Here is a 19,899-nt window from a genome sequence, read left to right as displayed (position 1 = left end):
ATATCTTTATACAGGGCAGCCCCCACAACAAAGAATTATTCAGATCAAAATGTCAGTAGTGCTGAGGTTACATTGTCAATGTACATATGCTTCAATTTATTTCTAAATTCATGATTTTTTTTAATTTCACGAATGCAGCATATAAATTTGTTTTAAGACAGGGTCTTGTTCTGTCACCCAGGCTGGAATGCAGTGGTGCAAACATGGCTCGTTGCAGCCTCAACCTCGTGGGCTCCAGTGATCCTCCTGTCTTGGCCTCCCATGTGGCGGGGCCACAAGCACGTACCACCACGTCTGGCTAATTTTTTAATTTTTTGTAGAAACTAGGTCTCATTTTGTTGCCCAGGCCGGTCTCAAACTCAAGTAATCCTCCCGCCTCGACCTCCCAACGTGCTGGGATTACAAGTGTGAGGCACTGTACCAGCCCATATAAATTTTTTAATCCTAAGTGATAAAACTTTGCATTATTTTAACTTTTTTTCTGTGTTTTATTCCACTAAGATTAATACCTAAGTTTTCATGCCTGTTTCTAAATTGTACATAATTTTTAAAACATAAAACGCTTTGTAGTTATAGCAATATAATCTAATTTTTAATGTAATGATCAAGTGAACAGATTACAAGAAAATAACCTGAAATAAAGAATAGTGCTGAGGTTGAGAAACTCTGACATTGGACAACATGGGGAACTTATTTTTCCAAGAGCCTGAACACCAAGAAAATTCTCTCAAGTAGGTCTCAGGTCTGCAGAACACACAGGCCACATGCTAGAAAGCAAAAAGTTCATGCAACTCCAAGCCTTTTCTTAACATCAACCTAATAATAACCACCTTTCTGAAAGCAGTTTAAGAAAAAAAGAAAATTTTACATATTGTCCTTTATATAAAGGATTTAACTCTCAGACTTGAGGGGCATTTTGAAGAGCAGCTTCTCTAACCTCTTAAATTGTGCATTTTAACTAGCATCAGTTTTTTGTAGAGAAAGTATAAAAGATCAAGTTCCCAAGGATTTGTCTAGGTCACCAAGTGGTTCAGTTGTAAAATCAGTCTTAAAACCTAAGTCGATTTTCTCTTAGACCTATCCTTTTTTGCAAAGTTGACTTCAAAATTCATATTTTAGTACATACCAACTTTATTAGAAGATTTTTAAACTCTAATCTTTTTTTACTTTGTCATCTTTTTCCTAAAGTATTCTCGCTCTTGATCTCAGTAGCTACCCTCCTGCCGTCCTACTTAGCATGTGGAATAGAGCGCAATTTCTACCAAAGATCCAAGACTTAAAAATGACATTTTGAGCACTTGGTTCTTAACACTTGAGGATATTTGGTTCAAATACTCCAGTGATTAATTTCAATTTTGCTGCATAGGAAATAGAGGATTTGACATACAGGAGTTTCCATTTCATGAAAATATTTTAAAGTAAAAAAGATAACATAACAGAAGACAGTCTGTAACAGGCAAGGAAAATGAAGGGAGAAACAAAATAAGCATTTTCCTTTATTTCTAACCAAACTATAAGAATGCTCCTAAAAATGTCCTGTAGGGTATTAACAAGCACTATAAATGAAAAGGTGCCACCGTGTGGGAAATAGTTCTGTGTCCCCATTCCGACCCCCATACACTGCCAAAGGTGAACGTTGTTCACCATTTTATCCCAACACTTCCCAAACTTAGGAGGACCAAGAATACTTTTTAGTATTAACTCTATTAAGCTATCTTATTCCATTTTGTTACCATCTTGTTTGAATTCATTTTTGCAGCGGATCCAAAATCCACCAGCTTGATGTGTCCTGTGCGGTCAATGAGAATGTTCTCGGGCTTGATGTCTCTGTAAGAAAATCAGGACCATGAATTGCCTCCTCCATCCCAATCAGCAAGCAACTGCTAACCTAGAATTTCAATTGAGCCAAAAATCTTTGTTTATGTATTCTGCTATATAGACCTCCTCTATTGACGGACATAAACGATTAGCATACATTTTGCGAAACAAAGTTAACCAAAAGGCAAGGAGAGAGAGAGGGAGGGAGGGAGGGAGGGGGAGAGGAAGAATAGGAGGGAAAGAAAAGAGAAATGAAACACATATTACTCAATGGATTATTTCTCCTAGAGACACACATTTTACATTAGGAAAACTAAGGCCAAAAGGAGCTATGAAATTTTCCCAAGGTCATGTAGCTAGCCAATGGAAAAGCTGAGACTCTATCTCAGATTTTGTGATTCCTGGCCTAACAATCATTGTATTCCCACAACATTCTCAAATGTACACAAAACATCAGATGAGTGAAGACACGAAGAACCACTTATCAACTGAAGATTCTGTAAACCAGGCGCGGTGGCTCATGCCTCTAATCCCAGCACTTTGGGAGGCTGAGGTGGGTGGATCACGAGGTCAGGTGATTGAGACCATCCTGACCAACATGGTGAAACTCTGTCTCTACTAAAAATACAAAAATTAGCTGGGCATGGCAGCGCGTGCCCGTAATCCCAGCTACTTGGGAGGCTGACACAGAAGAATCACTTGAACCCAGGAGGCAGAGGTTGCAGTGAGCCGAGATGGCGCCATTGCACTCCAGCCTGGCAACAGAGCTAGACTCCATCTCAAAAAAAAAAAATCTTTGTAAATTCTAAAGTGCAGAGTTACAGAAGTACAGCTCCATGGTCTTACACTACTGTGTGGTATGACATTTCCTTCTGCAAACCAAATTCAGTTCTTCTATCATATAATCCAAATAACCCATGCAAGACTTCCCAGTCTTACTTAGCTACATTACCAGATCTTACTAGCAAACCTGAGCACATTACAATTCTAGATCTATTGCACTGCTGGATGGGCAAGCTGAAATGTCCTCCATTTTGGAAAGTCTGCTTTCAGCCAGTTATTGGTAGAGTGGCTAAAAACTGGATGGAGCGTTATCTTGATCCTGAAATCATTCATCCACTCATTTCCATGCAGGAACTCTTATGCAACACAGAAAAATCCTCAGCATAAAAATGCTACCAGAGGCCGGGCGCGGTGGCTCACGCCTGTAATCCCAGCACTTTGGGAGGTCGAGACGGGCGGATCACGAGGTCAGGAGATCGAGACCATCCTGGCTAACACGGTGAAACCCCGTCTCTACTAAAAATACAAAAACTAGCCGGGCGCGGTGGCGGGTACCTGTAGTCCCAGCTACACAGGAGGCTGAGGTAGGAGAATGGTGTGAACCCGAGAGGCGGAGCTTGCAGTGAGTGGAGATTGCGCCACTGCACTCCAGCCTGGGTGACGGAGCGAGACTCCGTCTCAAAAAAAAAAAAGATGCTACCAGAGTGTCACTTACCGATGCACATATCCCATCTGATGAACACTGTGAACAGCCAAAATCAGTTCAGCTAGGTAAAACTGAATCAGATTTTCATCTAACTGGTCCTCATATCTATTCAAAAGTGACAGCAAGTCCCCTCCAGGCTGATATTCCATGACCTGTATAGAATGCCAAAGTTATTAATTATTCACACACCCAAAAATAGGGAATGCCTCAATTAGATCCTCAAATATCACCTGACGTGTTACAATAACAAGGTCTCCACAAAACAAAGAAGATGTGTAAGGCATACTGTAAGTCACGTAGGATGAAGTCCCTGCCCTAAGAAAATTACATCTGTTACCCAGGGGAATCAATATAATGAAAGACTAGGCCCAGACACCATGCACAGTGTTTGCAAGGCAAGCTTGAAAAGTTGAATTAAATCCACCCACTTCCCCACCCACAAGTTGACACCCCAGACATTCCCTAGGATTAGGTACAGTGTAGACGGATATTCCTAGAGGGCAACCACTCTCTTATATCCTTTCTGTATTCCTCAGCACCCAGCAGAATTCAGAAGGCTTGCAATAAATGTGACACAATCTTTTCCTTTTATAGTCAGTGTGGAAGGCAACTGACAGCCTCTATTCAAAATTTAAATGTGAAAATATCCCCTTTGACCTAGTAATTCCACTTCTAACAATTTACTTTACAGGTACTTACAATAGTTTGCAGATAAATAGAAAGATAAATAGATTCTTTGCAGTATTGTTTGTAACAGGAGAAAAAGCCATGGAAATCATTCAGCTATCCATCAAAGACAGGCTAAAATATGACATATGTAAACAATGGGATAAGACGAAGATATTAAAAACAAATGGATTCCATTTATTCATACTGCCATGGAAAATTGTCCATGACAATATAAAGTGAACTCCTATAAAGAATAAAGTATAACCCTTTTTTGTAATAAATAAGGAATTATTACATATGTTTATACATACACAGGAAAAAAATCTTGAAGAAGAATATTAAGCCTCAAGTAAAATATTTGATTAGCAAAAGAAAACTCCTCTACCCCAAGGAACTGAAATCCTTTCTCCTTTTGATAATAAACAGTTGTGATATTCCTGAGTCCCCAGGTGGCTATAAGGCCAGTTAGCCTGGGTGGCTTCAGCCTCCTGCTGATGACTTCACCTCTCTGCCTTTCAGTTTCATCCTCTCCAAAGCAGGGGTAAGACTAATCCCCTTGCAGCACTGTGTGAGGATTAAGTAAGACAAGGTCCTCTGAGGGCCTGGCACAGTGCCTGGCACCAACATGAAGTCTTCACCTACCATTCAATTCCCATCCTTCCCCCCTACTTTACTGCATGATCCTTTCTGCTCTGGCCAGCAAAAAGAACCCGTTTAGACAATCGCCGTAGCCATGTTAACCCTTATTGAGTTCTCCTGTCCTTTGCCCTGATTTCCCATTTTATTAGCCATGCTATAAATGTCTTGGAAGTTGTCTCATATGCTTTCTGGGAAAAGGCAAGATCTGAATATACTTCTTAAAAAAACACTAAATCTCACAAACTACTGCATTCCAAAAGCCAACTCGGGGATGTGAATTCTCACCATCATCCTCCAAACTCCTGCTTGCTTTTAGTCCAGAATTAGAAGAAAGCTCTAGACAAGTCAGAAGTAGAGCATCTGCACAGAGCCCCAAAGGCCTCAGGCTGGTCCAGTAAAATCTCCAGCAAGTGCATCCAGCACCAAGGCAACCCCAAACCAGAGACCCCTGGAGAAGCCAGTGACTCGCGCATCCTCCCCAAGGGCTCCTTATAACCTGGGAGTCTACTCCATTCACATGGTGTCTGACAACAGCAGACATTAAGCCAGACACCGGACAATTGCATTTGAAGAGTAAGGTTCCATTTGCACAACAATTGCTGAAAAAATTTTGATTTATGGGCTGGGCACAGTGGCTCATGCCTGTAATCCCAGCACTTTGGGAGGCCGAGGCAGGCAGATTACGAGGTCAAGAGACCGAGACCACCCTGGCCAACATGGTGAAACCCCGTCTTTACTAAAAATAGAAAAATTAGCTGGGCATGGTAGTGCATGCCTGTAGTCCCAGCTACTCGGGAGGCTGAGGCAGGAGAGTCGCTTGAACCCAGGAGGCAGAGGTTGCAGTGAGCTGAGATCACACCACTGCAATCCAGCCTGGCGACAGAGTGAGACTCCGTCTTAAAAAAAAAAATTATATATATATATGATTTATGAACAAGAGGAACACTTAGAAGGGGCAGCACCTCACATACACACTTTCTTTCCCCCAAGTTCCTAGCAGACATTAGTTACTCACCCCAGTCCTCGAGGAGCCCACGGGAGCCACCTGGCTGCCTTTAGCTCACCCACTCATCCCAACCTGGTTCTCCACAGGCCCTGGGTATGTGGGTGAATGCTAATTTATATGTCTGTTTTAAATATATATTGCCATTAAAAAGGTCTTAAATATCCAAAAAAAGAAAAAGGAAAGAAATTCACAGATAATAACAGAAGTACTTATACTTTTAGTACTGAAATGTCTTAAAATAACAACAATGCATATTTATGACGACACGCCACAGTTATAAATTTCCTATGGCTGTATTAAAGATGTGAAAAAAACAGTATGGCTTGTGAGTTTAAGGCTGAGAAAGTCATATGCATAGCAGAGCAGCCACCAGCAACTCTTAAGAACTGACAAACTGAACACAACTTAGTAGTTGGCAGCTACTCCTGACATTCTATTTGCAGTGACCAGTAAAATAGTTCAGAAAACAAGAGCCAGCTCATAAAGAGGCAGAAAGACATGTATTCTTTGCTTCTATTCAGAAGATCCAACTTCCTGACTGAAAATCCCCTCCCAAATCAGATCAGTCTAAGAGTGGAACAACTTTCCATTTCTTCAAAACCAGGGTTGATTGAGAAAACAAGCAACAAAAATTACCACAGCTGCTACACAGCATGCATCACAACATGAGGCCAAAACAGACACACTCAATGACAAACCTCTAAATAGACCGGGTCCTTATCAAAGATGCTAATCAAACTTGACCCACCATTCCAGGCGACCACACCAAAAATTCCAACAGTACACCATTAGGAGAATGTAGTTCAGACATTTACTGAGTCAATGTGGCTACCCCAAGATGTTACCCATATCCCAAACTATACTACTGGGTATAGCTGCTCATTCTAGTATGAATGGAGCCCACGGGGAAGATGGCTTGTGTGTGGCCAACCAAGGCTTATTCAATCATCATGCTATTAGAGCTTAAAGATACAATACAGACCCAGGACTTCAGTGCTTTCAGAAAATACATTTGGATTGTTAAAATGGTACCAAGAGGTTTCAAAAGCATCATCTAAAGTAACAAACTAGGCATCTTCAAGTCTTCTTACCAAGTGACTTGCTGTGAACCAAAGACCAGGGTCAGCAGAAAATGATGACGAAGTTAAGGACAAAGTCGCCACCCAGGTTGTGACCGAGAGTCCATTCACAGCATCTGGTTTTGTCCAAAAATGTAACTCTGTCCCTGACTTTTACTATTCAGAGATGCTCAGTAAGGCACTGATCCTAAAAACCAGGATAGCCTTGGCTTCTACCCCAAGACAACTATAGGTCCTCTAGGTTAGAACTTCCCAAGCCTGATTGTCCATCAGAATCACCAGAAGTGCTTCTTGAAAATAAGACAAGCCAGGCATGATGGCTCAGGCCTATCCTAGCCCTTTGGGAGACTGAGGCAGTAGAATCACTTGAGGTCAGGATTTTTGAGACCAGCTTGGGCAATAGAGACCCCACCTCTAATAAAAACAAAAAATCTAAAAGAAAATAAGATAGACTCATCTAAATCAATATTTGAGTGCCTATCATGTGCCAGCCACTATTCTAGATACTAGGGAAACAGCAGTGAATAAAGCAGAAAAAATCTCCACCTCCATGCAGCTGACGTTCTGGTATAATGAAAAAGAGTTTTGTTGCCGGGCGCGGTGGCTCAAGCCTGTAATCCCCAGCACTTTGGGAGGCCGAGACGGTGGCGGTCACGAGGTTCAGAGATCAAGACCATCCTGGCTAACATGGTAAACCCCGTCTCTACTAAAAATACCAAAAAACTAGCGGGGACCTGGCGGGGACCTGTAGGTCCAGCTACTCGGGAGGCTGAGGCAGGAGAATGGCGTGAACCCGCGGATGCGGCAGCTTGCATGAGCTGAGATCCGTGCCACTGCACTCCAGCCCGGGCGACAGAGCAAGACTCCGTCTCAAAAAAAAAAAAAAAAAAAAGAAGAAAAAGAGTTTTGTTTTATTTCTTTTCTTTTTTTTTTTTTTCTTTTTTTGAGACAAAGTCTCGCGCTGTTGCCTAGGCTGGAGTGCAGTGCCACGATCTCGGCTCACTGCAACCTCTGCCTCCTGGGTTCAAGCAATTCTCCCGCCTCAGCCTCCAGAGTAGGACTACAGGCATGCGCCACCATGCCCGGCTAATTTTTGTATTTTTAGTAGAGATGGGATTTCATCATGTTGGCCAGGCTGGACTCGAACTCCTGACCTCAAGTGATCCACCTGCCTCGGTCTCCCAATGTGCTGGGATTACAGGTGTGAGCCACTGTGCCCGGCAAAAATTTTAAAACAATAATAATAAGCAGTATAGTAAGGTAAAGCGTAGACCTTTCCCATCCCAACTACTTAGGGAGCTTAAAGGATTCCAGGGAATAACCCCAGACTTCATGGATCACACTCCATGGGTAGGAATCTACAGTTTTAAGGAGCTACTGGGGTGATTCAGATGCAGCCAGCCCAGCACTGTGTGAACCACTGCTGAGGAGGCTGTGGAACAAATACGGCTCCCTTCTCCAAGTGAATTAAAAGTTTCTATCGCAGCAATGCCCTTGATGAAACATGGCTTTCATATAGCCATCACCTCTGCTGCTTATATTTTTTTCAGTGACTACCTGGAGCCTTTCTGCATATCAAGACAAGATCACTGACAACAAAGGGCTGGAAAATAACCAGTCCATCAGCGCTGAAGCCAATGATCTTCCCTCCTTGCAAGGACTGGAGATGTCTCCTGCACACACAATGAGCAGCTGCAGGTCACCCAAATGATGATCACCAAGGCATAGTAATCAAAGGCTGCGGGCACAGGAGGAGGAAAGAGTCCTGGAGTGAAACAGCCCAAAACAATGTGGCAACCCTGCTGATGGCAGAGAAAGCACAGCAGCTGACAGACGAGCCTAGCTTGGAGCTATAATGGACTTGCTCTTTTAAAGCAAAGACTTTCAGGCCAACAGAGACAGACCCTTCTGATGGCAGCAGCTGCAGATGCTAATTAAAGGGCAAATCTCACATGTGTTCAGTTTGGAAGTAGCGGCTGCTTCTCTGTTGGTGTTTGCATCCATACCCCAGTACTAGGAAGGCAATTTCCAACCATTGTGTTGCATTTGAAACAAAGGACAAATGTATGTGTGCACGTGTGCACACACACATATGCAATGCACCCACGTGCATGCTTGCATATGTGGGGATGGGGTGAATATTGAACAGTTCTTTAGTACTCTATTCCAATTCACATAGGGCATTAGAGGCATGCTGTGCTAGCCACCTCTTAGAAATGTCTCCTTGAAATGCTTGCATGCTCAGCACAACTGAAAGTGCCATGAAAATGTAACGGTGCTGGCGGCATCATTATCCGCTCTGCCCAATGTTCCTGATCTTTGGCATGAGGGAGGAGAGAAGGGGTCCTCAAAGCAGAGTGGCCTCTGAGCAGAGTGGCCCCGATATTATTCTTCTTTAGAATAAAAACTCTGTTATTTTCTTCTTGGTCAAAGTGACCAAGAGAAAAAGAGAGAAGGCCCTTTATCTTAGAAAACATGAAACCCAGCCTGATTCATCCATCTATGAAAAAAATCCTCATTGAATACTGGATCATCCAAAGTCTTGCCAAGAAACAGACAGGACACGCAAACCAGGGAATTGAGGACATTCATTAGGGAAGGGGCTATTTACAAAGGTTCGGGTTATGAGAAGAAAAATAAATTTGGGATGATGAAGCACCCCAGGGCTAGCAACAGAAGGGGACCAGATACCACGCCTGGGCCTGAAAGAGCAAGGACAGGGATTTTGGATGTGCACACGATTATTGGAGGGGCAAAAGGAAGAAGCTATAATCAGAAACTAACTATAGCTACAGTTATAGGACAATGGTTCTCAAAATGAGGTCCCCACACCAGCAGCAGCATTACTTGGAAACTAGCTAGAAATGCAAAGTCTTGGCCAAGTGCAGTGGCTCATGCCTGGAATGCCGGCATTTTGGGAGGCTGAAGCAGGAGGATCGCTTCAGCCCAGGAATTCAAGACCAGCCTGAGCAACACAGGGAGACCCCATCTCTACAAAAAATTAAAAAGGTAGCTGGGCATGGTAGTGTATGCCTGTAGTCCCAGCTACTCAGGAGGGTGAGGTAGGAGGATGGCTTGAGCCCAGGAGTTTGAGGCTACAGTGAGCTATGATCGTGCCACTGCATTCCAGCTTGGATTACACAATAAGACTCTATCTCGAAAACAGAAGAAGAAATGCAAATTATTGGGCCCCACCCCAGACCTACGGAATCAGAAACTCTGGGGATAAGGCCAAGCAAGCTGGGACAACATAATTAAATTGTGGCTCCTAAAATGGTAAAAGTGTAAATGCACTCACTTGAAACATGCCTCAAAACACCAGAATAAAAATTTTTTTTTTTAATTTTGAAAAAAACTATTTCAAAGGCACAGAAAACTCAAAGAACATCCCAAAGGCAACAATACACTCAGCAATTGAAGTCAATAAGAGGAATTAATATCTCATTTCACCAATAAGAAAATTGAAGCTGAAAAGGCCAGTTACTCTGGAGAGACCAAACAAGGAATGGTAATAAAACAAGAACCAATATTCTAAGTCACAGCCTCATTCTGATGGGCAGCTGGCTTCCAAACCCTGGCTTCAGAAGCAGTAGCATGTGAACAGGCCTGGTGAGTTTTGAGACATGCCTGAAAAATCAGATAATCTTAGCTGAGAGATCAAAACAGCACATGTCTCACTGTCAAAACTATCATAAGCTGCCACATTTCACTAAAGTAAACAATGAAGTTGTGTTCATTAACTCCCTCCAGATTCCCAATGACAGCATAGGCTGCTATTCATGAAAGCCTAGAAACAGCCCACTTTCAAATTGTTCCTACATAGGAAACAAACGCTGCCCATAAAATTGCACAGGTGTGGGTTGAAAGCAAGATAACAAATATAAAGAACTCATCCCAAGCAGGGCATCCCAGTAGCAGTGGTTTCGGATCCAGAAGTATAATGCCTTGAGTAAGAATATGGAAGGTGAAACCACAGGCCTGGCTTCAAAGTTCAGCTGTACCTTGTATCACCTATAAAAGCAGCTGTTTATTTTGCTTTTTTTTTTTTTGAGATGGAGTCTCACTCTGTCGCCCAGGCTGGAGTGCAGTGGCACCATCTTGGCTCACTGTAACCTCTGCCTTCCAGGTTCAAGCAATTCTCCTGCCTCAACCCCTGGAGTAGCTCAGATTACAGGTGCCGGCCACCATGCCCGGCTAATTTCTGTATTTTTAGTAAAGACAGGGTTTCACCATGTTGGCCGGGCTGGTCTCAAACTCCTGATCTCAAGTGATCCACTCGCCTCAGCCTCCCAAAGGGCTGAAATTACATGTGTGAGTCACTGTGCCCAGACAAAAGCAGCTGTTTTAGCCTCTGTGACAGACTATTAATTGTGCCCCCCAATCCATCCTTCCCTTATTCCACAGTAATAAGAATTTTAGCTTGACAGAGGTCACACAGCCGACAGTAAATTCCCAGTCTCCTTAGCAGCTAGATGTGCAGTCACATGACTACGTTCTGGCCGAGAAAATGTGAGAGGAAATGATGTGTCCAACTTCCACACCAATCTATGGAGAAAGAATTTGCTTACTCTGAATTTCTTTTATTTATTTATTTATTTTTTTGAGATGGAGTCTCGCTGTGTCGCCCAGGCTGGAGTGCAGTGGCCGGATCTCGGCTCACTGCAAGCTCCGCCTCCCGGGTTTACACCATTCTCCTGCCTCAGCCTCCCGAGTAGCAGGGACTACAGGCGCCCACCACCTCGCCCGGTTAGTTTTTTGTATTTTTAAGTAGAGACGGGGTTTCACCGTGTTAGCCAGGATAGTCTCGATCTCCTGACCTCGTGATCTGCCTGTCTCAGCCTCCCAAAGTGCTGGGATTACAGGCTTGAGCCACCACGCCCGGCGCTTACTCTGAATTTCTGTTCTTTTTTCCTACCAGCCAGCTGGAACAGAGACATGATATGGCCCAACTTCAGCCGTGTAAAAGAAGACAACATCCTAAGGAATGGGGGAGTCACAACATGGAAGGAACCTGGATTCCCGAATTAACACACACAGCAGAGCTGCTCTGCCAGCCTGGGCTGTACATTAGGGTCTCTGATACAGCAGCTAAGTGTGTACCTTAGCTAATATATCTCTACATGCAACTAGGGAAAAACATTTGGAGTGAACATAAGGAAGTCACTGTAAGGTTACAGCACAGAAAAGAATTTCGTGGGTCAATTGCAGGCTCAGAGCAAGGGGAACCTGAAGAAAACCACAGCAGGAAAAACATTAGCACAAAGAATTTAGACAAAACAACACTGGCAGGGTGCAGTGGCTCACGCCTGTAATCTCAGCACTCTGGGAGGCCGAGGCGGGCGGATCATGAGGTCAAGAGTTTGAGAACAGCCTGATCAATATGGTGAAACCCCGTCTCTACTAAAAATACAAAAATTAGCCGGGCATGGTGGCGCACGCCTGTAATCCCAGCTACTTAGGAGGCTGAGGTAGGAGAATCACTTGAACCCAGGAGGTGGAGGCTGCACTGAGCTGAGATCGCACCACTGCACTCCAGCCTGGGTGACACAGCGAGACTCCATCTCAAAAAAAAAAATACTACAAGTGGTGGGATGCAAAACTACGTGTTCTTTGTGAAGACCAGCTCCTTCATGGAAGGACACTGATAAAGCCATCTGTTATGCAGAATTGAACAGATTTCTTCATGAACCAGATCAACAGAGCACTGTTTCCATGAGCCACCTGCAGAATACAGGACTAGCCTTGTTATATAGAACCAGATATTATGACGAAGTTTGTGACAATTTTCTATAGACCAAAAAACAGTAAACCAGACTCACTGGTATGTCACCACAAATGGGAAATGTTTAACCATCAAAATGCAAAAGAACTCAAGTTCAATTTCCTTGCACTGCGTTCCAAATTTTGAAAATCTCACTGAGTCTATCTTGAATTACACACGTTAAAGAAAATAACTCTGCTGAGAATATAATGCAAGTTCTATAATACAGTAAGTAAATTTGAACATACATCAAATTTCTATGAAATTAATCACACATTCATCCAATAAATATTGTTTAAGCATTGACTTGGTAAAGCTCTCCCTTTAAGGATGAAGTCACCTAGTGGGACAGACCAGCACCCACTCATGAAGGAGAAGTACAGGGTGCAATGAGAGTACAGTCAAAAGACGCCATCCCAGAAGTATAGGTTCTAGGAGGGGCTTCTGGAAGAAGTGAAATCTGATCCAACCTAGAAAGAGAAAGAGGAGTTAGCAAGGTGAACAGGGAAAGAGTGAACAGCATGCAAAAAGGTCAGAGGCAAGGTCAAAGAACCAAAGGAAGTTCAGGATGGATGTAAGGTAGAAAGAGAAATAGTAAGTGACGAGGCTGGGGGCAAAGGCAAGAAAGGCCTGGTAAGTCACGTGAAAGAGGGTGGACTTCATCCAGAGGACAGCAGGGAGTCTTGAAGGGTTTCAATAGCGGGATGTCTTGGCTGCAGTATGTGGAAGACCTGGGAGGAGGGCCAGACAGATGGCAGCGAGAATACTTCAGAGGTTATCACAGCAATGCAGGGTAGAGAAGATGGAGGCCTGAAACCCACACAGCAGGGGCAAGACTGGAGAGAAGAGACAGTCAGGAGGGATATACCATAGGAGGCAGAATCCTGTTGTTTTTTTCACTGATTTAAAATGTATCTTCAAAGCCAGGCGTGGTGGCTCACGCCTATAATTCCAGCACTTTGGGAGGTCGAGGCAGGCAGATCACAAGGTCAGGAGTTTGAGACCAGCCTGGTCAACATGGAGAAACCTCGTCTCTACTAAAAAGACAAAAACTAGCCAGGTGTGGTGGTGCACGCCTGTAATCCCAACTACTCAGGAGGCTGAGGCAGGAGAATTGCTTGAACCCAGGAGGCAGAGGTTGCAATGAGCCGAGATTGCGCCACTGCACTCCAGCCTGGGCAGAGCGAGACTCCGTCTCAAAAACAAACAAACAAACAAAAAAAATTAATGTTCAACTGCCAGGGGAGCATGATATGTAAGTTTCCCCAAACTTCAAATGTTTGTTGATGTAAAAGTGGCCAATAGATAGGACGGAATTTCAGGACTGTACAGTACCAATATAAATCTAGGATCCCTTTATCTTGCAACAGAATAGGCTTCCAGATTCAGAATTTTTCAGATTTCAGAAAAGTAAAGGTAAAGTGGTATATACACTTTTTTTCTTTTTTGAGACAGAGTCTTGCTCTGTCACCCAGGCTGCAGTGCGCTGGCATGATCTTGGCTCACTGCAACCTCCACCTCTTGGGTTCAAGTGATTCTCCTGCCTCAGCCTAAGGAGTAGCTGGGATTACAGGCACCCACTATCACACCTGGCTAATGTATGTATCCTTACTAGAGATGGGGTTTCACCATGTTGGCCAGGCTGGTCTTGAACTCCTGAATTCAGGTTATCCACCCGCCTCGGCCTCCCAAAGTGCTGGAATTACAGCCGTGAGCCACCGTGCCCAGCCATACATACACTTTATATCATGTAACACCCTCAGTAGGGTCTGGGACATCACCTCATAATCAAACACATTCATAATTTTATAGTAAAATGTGAAGTCACACTAAAGGGAATGAATAAAGACTAAAAAGAGCCTTAAGACAGCTTGGATCAAGTTTTGCCAAAAACTGAATTCAAGTCAGATTTTGTTGATAAACAAGTAATAAAAGAACTTGAGGTTATTCAGAACTCTAGGTATTTCAGAATTACAGATAAGGGATGGCAGAGGTATGATCATATCTTAATTTCCAAGCTAAGTTTGCGCTTTTATGTGAAAACTATACCCTTAGCAAGCATTTTACTCTAAAGCAACAAAGTACTTGAGAAGAAAATGGAGACAAGAAAATATTAATAATTACAAAATCCCATCAGTAATACCCAATTGAGCTACAAGAGAAGGGAGCAAAAATGTCATTGACCCAAGTAGCACTGTGCTGAGGCAACCAGAACTCCAAAAAACAGCTGCATTAAGAACCCTACCAGGCTGGGCACGGTGGCTCACACCCATAATCCCAGCACTTTGGGAGGCCGAAGCGAGCGGATGATGAGGTCAGAAGATAGAGACCATTCTGGCTAACACGGTGAAGCTCCGTCGCTACTAAAAATACAAAAAATTAAACGAGTGCGGTGGCGCGCGCCTATCTATAATCCCAGCTACTCCGGAGGCTGAGGCAGAAGAATCACTTGAACCCGGGAGGCGGAGGCTGTGGTGAGCCGAGATCAGGACACTGCACTCCAGCCTTGGTGACAGAGCGAGACTCCGTCTCAAAAAAAAAAAAAAACACTTCCATCTTGCAAGATGGCGGATGGAAAAGCTGAGTAGAAGCTAAGCATGCTGATGCCAGTGGTGAGATCAATGGGGAAGCCCCCTACATCTGAGAGCCTGTCCTAGCATAGAAATCTGCAGACAGTACCAATCCAAGAGGTACTCCAGGAAGACTATGCCCAAGCAGATGTCCACAGCAGTTAAATCCACAATTAAGAAGACAAAGGTGGCTGGGCATGGTGGCTCATGCTTCCCAAGTGCTCATCCCAGCACTTTGGGAGGCTGAGGCGGGCAGATCACCTGGGGTCGGGAGTTACAAACCAGCCTGGCCAACATGATGAAACTCTGTCTCTACTAAAAATGCAAAAAGTAGCCAGACATGGTCGTGGGCACCTGAAAATCCCAGCTCCTCAGGAGGCTGAAGCAGAAGAATTGCTTGAACCTAGAAGGTGGAGGCTACAGTGAGCCAAGATCCCGCCACTGCACTCCAGCCTGGGCAACACAGCAAGACTCTGTCTCAAAAAAAAAAAAAAAGTCCAGGCGCAGTGGCTCACACCTGCAATCCTAGCACTTTGGGAGGTGGAGGCGGGTGGATCACAAGGTCAGGAATTCAAGACCAGCCTGGCCAACATGGTGAAACCCCACTTCTACTAAAAAATACAAAAATGAGCCAGGCATGGTGGCACACACCTGTAATCCCAGCTACTCGGGAGGCTGAAACAGGATAACCTGGGAGGCGGAGGTTGCAGTGAGCCGAGATCACGCCATTGCACTCCAGCCTGGGCGACAGGATGAGACTCCATCTCACACACACACACACACACACACACACACACAAGGAAGAAAACGGAAAGTTCTTTCTACTATGACAAAGCTAGGTGGTGGTAATAAGAATGGTGACATCAGGCCGGGCGCAGTGGCTCAAGCCTGTAATCCCAGCACTTTGGGAGGCCGAGACAGGCGGATCACGAGGTCAGGAGATCGAGACCATCCTGGCTAACACGGTGAAACCCCGTCTCTACTAAAAAATACAAAAAAAAAAAAAAAAACTAGCCGGGCGAGGTGGTGGGCACCTGCAGTCCCAGCTACTCAGGAGGCTGAGGCAGGAGAATGGCGTAAACCCAGGAGCCGGAGCTTGCAGTGAGCTGAGATCCGGCCACTGCACTCCAGCCCGGGCGACAGAGCGAAACTCTGTCTCAAAAAAAAAAAAAGAATGGTGACATCAAAGTGCGAAATTATCAAAATGCCCAGATAGTACTCTCCTGAAGATGTGATTTGAGAACTGTTCAGACATGAAACCAAGCACTACCATCAACATGTAAGAAAACTATATTTGGGCATCCCTGCTGGGGCTCCTCTGATCATCCTCACTGGCCACAGGGGAGGCAAGCAGTGGTTTCCCTGAAGCTACTGAGCAGTAGCCTGCCACACAGACCACTAAATCCTCAACTGAGTTCCTTCACACAGAACACTGAAAATTTGTCAACGCCTCTACCAAAATGGACCTAGATGGTGTGAAAATCTCAAAGCATTTCAATAATGCTTACTTTTAAGAAGAATAAGCTGCCTGAGACTAGACACCAAGAAGAGGAGCTCTTCAACTCAGAGAAGAGAAATATGAGTTTATTGAACACTGTAAGGTAGACCAGAAAACTGTGGACTCTCAATTTTGGTTCAAAAAGCAAAGCCCTTCCCAATTCCAGGACCTCTTAGATTCTGTGTGGCATTGAAAATGAAGTTTATCTTCACAAGTGAGTGTTCTAAACCTCTTGCAGAGCTCTAATTAAAATATCTAAAACAGGCTGGGTGTCGTGGCTCACGCCTGTGATCCCAACAATTTGGGAAGCCAAGGCAGGAGGATGGCCTGGGGCCAGGAGTTCAAAACTAGCCTAGGCAACCTAGTGAGACCCCAGTCTCTGAAAAATTTAAAAATTAGCTAGGCATGGTGGTTTGTACCTGTTGTCCCAGCTAATCAGGAGGCTGAAGCAGGAGAATCACTTGAGCCCTGGAATTTGAGGTTACAGTGAGCTATGATCATGCCACTGCAACAGAGACCTCATCGCTTAAAAAAAAATACGTATCTAAAACAGCAATAACAAACAAACATGAACCAAAACAAACAAAAGCCCTATTGTTTCAAGGGAACGTCTTTTCTTTCTTTCTTTCTTTTTTTTTTTTTTTCTGATAGGGAGTCTCACTCTGTCGCCCAGGCTAGAGTGCAGTGGCATAATCTCAGCTTACTGCAAGCTCCGCCTTCTGGGTTCACACCATTCTGCTGCTTCAACCTCCCAAGTAGCTGGAACTATAGGCGCCCGCCACCGCGTCCGGCTAATTGTTTATATTTTTAATACAGACAGGGTTCCACCATGTTAGCCAGGATGGTCTCGATCTCCTGACCTCATGATCCACCCACCTCGGCCTCCCAAAGTGCTGGGATTACAGGCGTGAGCCACCGTGCCCGGCCCAAACTTCTTTTCTTAATAAAGAAGACTGAGGCTGGGCACGATGGCTCATGCCTGTAATCCCAGCACTTTGGGAGGCTAAGATGGGTGGATCAACTGAGGTCAGGAGTTCAAGACCAGCCTAACCCACATGGCAAAACCTCGTCTCTACTAAAAATACAAAAATCAGCTGGGCGTGGTGGCATGCACCTGTAGTCTCAGCTACACAGGAGGCTAAGACAGGAGGATCACTTGAACCCGGGAAGTGGAGGTTGCAGTGAGCCGAGAATGCACGACTATACTCAAGCCTGGGTGACAGAGAAAGATTCCGTCTCAGAAAAAAAAAAAAGAAAAAAGAAAAGGCACAGTGGCTCACACCTGTAATCCTAGCACTTTGGGAGGCCGAGGCAGGTGGATCACCTGAGGTCAGGAGTTTGAGACCAGCCCCACCAACATAGCGAAACCCTGTCTCTACTAAAAATACAAAAATTAGCAGGGTATGGTGGCATGCACCTGTAATCCCAACTACTTGGGAGGCTGAGGCAAGAGAATCACTTGAACCCAGGAGGTGGAGGTTGCAGTGAGCTGAGACTGAGCCATTGCACTCCAGTCTGGGTGACACCAGCCTGGGTGACAGAGCGAGACTTTGTCTCAAAAAAAAAAAAGTCCGTTAATACATTCAAACAGGAGAAGCTCCCTAAGATGCAGAGAGCACAAGGTAAATATTGCATCTGCAACAAATGTCCTGGAACAGCAGCAACCCTAGAAACACACCAAAGCTATCTGTGAAGATGAGGGCTCCATGTCCCAAGTCGCAAAGAAGGAAAGCTTCTAAGGCAATATTTAAGAAAGGGTGTTTCAGGCCGCACACCTAAGAGCCATGGCATTGGTTCTGAAGGCACATGTGGTCAGTCAAAGCCAGTCTTCCAATACATTCGTATGTGAATGTCCTCACTCAGAGGACGAGGAAAACTTCTCTCCAGGCACTGGGTTCTCAACTAATATGAAACTGAGACAAATAAACTTATTTATTTTAGGTCAGAAATAAAAGCAGCAAATTCCTCAAAAACTGGCCAGTAGAAGTTTAAGATACGTGGGAGTTCATCTCTCTCGTACCTTTTCTCTCATGTGAGCCTGTTTATCTCCATTCAGGGTAACATGACAGTCTTCTTTTGAGGGCTGAATCAGGAACAAAAATAGTTTCTAGGATACACTCTTTAAATTAAGGAATTTAATCCCTCAAGAACCTAAACAAGGCCCCAAAATGAATTTTAGCATTTTCTTACTTATGATATATACACATCAGGGAAAATGATGCCACTGCTCAAAGAATAAAGTAGACCTGCGTGACTGACAAGGAAGAAAGGATGTCTGGGATACACTGGTGAAAGGCAACAGCAAGCTGGAGAGCCAAGCATAGAGTAACATACCATTTTTATAAAGCAAACTATACACATGAGGATAGAGAAGTATTCCTCACGGGAGCTGGGCACGGTGGCTCACACCTGTAATCCCAGCACTTTGGAAGGCCAAGGCAGGAAGATCGCTTGAGCTCAAGAGATCAAAACCAGCCTAGGCAACATGGCAAAACTCTGTCTCTACTAAAAATACAAAAATTAGCCAGGCGCAGTGGTGTACACCCAGGAGGCTGAGGTGGGAGGATTGCTGGAGCCCAGAAAGTTAAGGCTGCAGTGAGCCATGTTCATGCCACTGAACTCCAGCCCGGGTGGCAAGGCAAAGCAAGACCTGGTCTCAAAAAAAGAAGAAAAGAAAAATATCCCCACCATGCTCCCACAGAGCATAGTTAAGGGTCAGAAAGGAAGAGCTTATGTAACCATCTAACATTTCTTCCCCTAGGGAGGAGGATTAGAAAATAAAACGGAGGGGCCGGGCAGAGTGGCTCACGCCTGTAATCCCAACACTTTGGGAGGCTGAGGCAGGTGGATCATTTGAGGTCAGGAGTTTGCAGCCAGCCCGGTCAATGTGGTAAAATCCCATCTCTACTAAAAATACAAAAATTAGTTGGGCGTGGTGACACGCACCTGTAATCCCAGCTACCTGGGAGGCTGAGGCAGAAGAATCGCTTGAACCTGGGAGGCGGAGATTGCAGTGAGCCGAGATTGCGCCACTGAACTCCAGCCTGGGTGACAGAGCGAGACTCTGTGTCAATAAAAAAAGAAGAGAAAAGAAAATGGGGGGCTTTCCCTTCAACTTCATGCATTTCTACAGTGTTTGCATTTTCTTATCACAACCATGAATTATTATCCTTTTTTTTATCCTAAGCAAGCTAACACAGGAAGCTTTTAAAAATTAAAGCAGACCGGGCGCGGTGGCTCAAGCCTGTAATCCCAGCAATTTGGGAGGCCGAGACAGGCGGATCACGAGGTCAGGAGATCGAGACCATCCTGGCTAACACGGTGAAACCCCGTCTCTACTAAATGCAAAAAACTAGCCGGGCGAGGTGGC

General features: G+C 44.5%; 1 protein-coding gene across 1 annotated transcript in view; it reads right to left on the bottom strand.

The window, feature by feature from the left end:
- CIT (citron rho-interacting serine/threonine kinase) overlaps positions 1-19,899 on the bottom strand; it is a 203,630-nt gene that overhangs the window by 151,173 nt on the left and 32,558 nt on the right. Inside the window, exons 5-6 of the mRNA XM_017879082.1 lie at positions 3,317-3,459; positions 1,734-1,827 (exon numbers count right to left, since the gene is read on the bottom strand). Coding sequence (XP_017734571.1) covers positions 1,734-1,827; positions 3,317-3,459 — 237 coding nt within the window. The remainder of the gene's footprint in view (positions 1-1,733; positions 1,828-3,316; positions 3,460-19,899) is intronic.

This window comes from Rhinopithecus bieti, unplaced genomic scaffold (genome assembly GCF_001698545.2).
Source record: "Rhinopithecus bieti isolate Rb0 unplaced genomic scaffold, ASM169854v2 scaffold_11938, whole genome shotgun sequence".
In the NCBI taxonomy this organism is placed as follows: Eukaryota; Metazoa; Chordata; class Mammalia; order Primates; family Cercopithecidae; genus Rhinopithecus; species Rhinopithecus bieti.
Note: the sequence above shows the minus strand (reverse complement) of the source record. Positions and strands in the feature narration are given on the sequence as shown.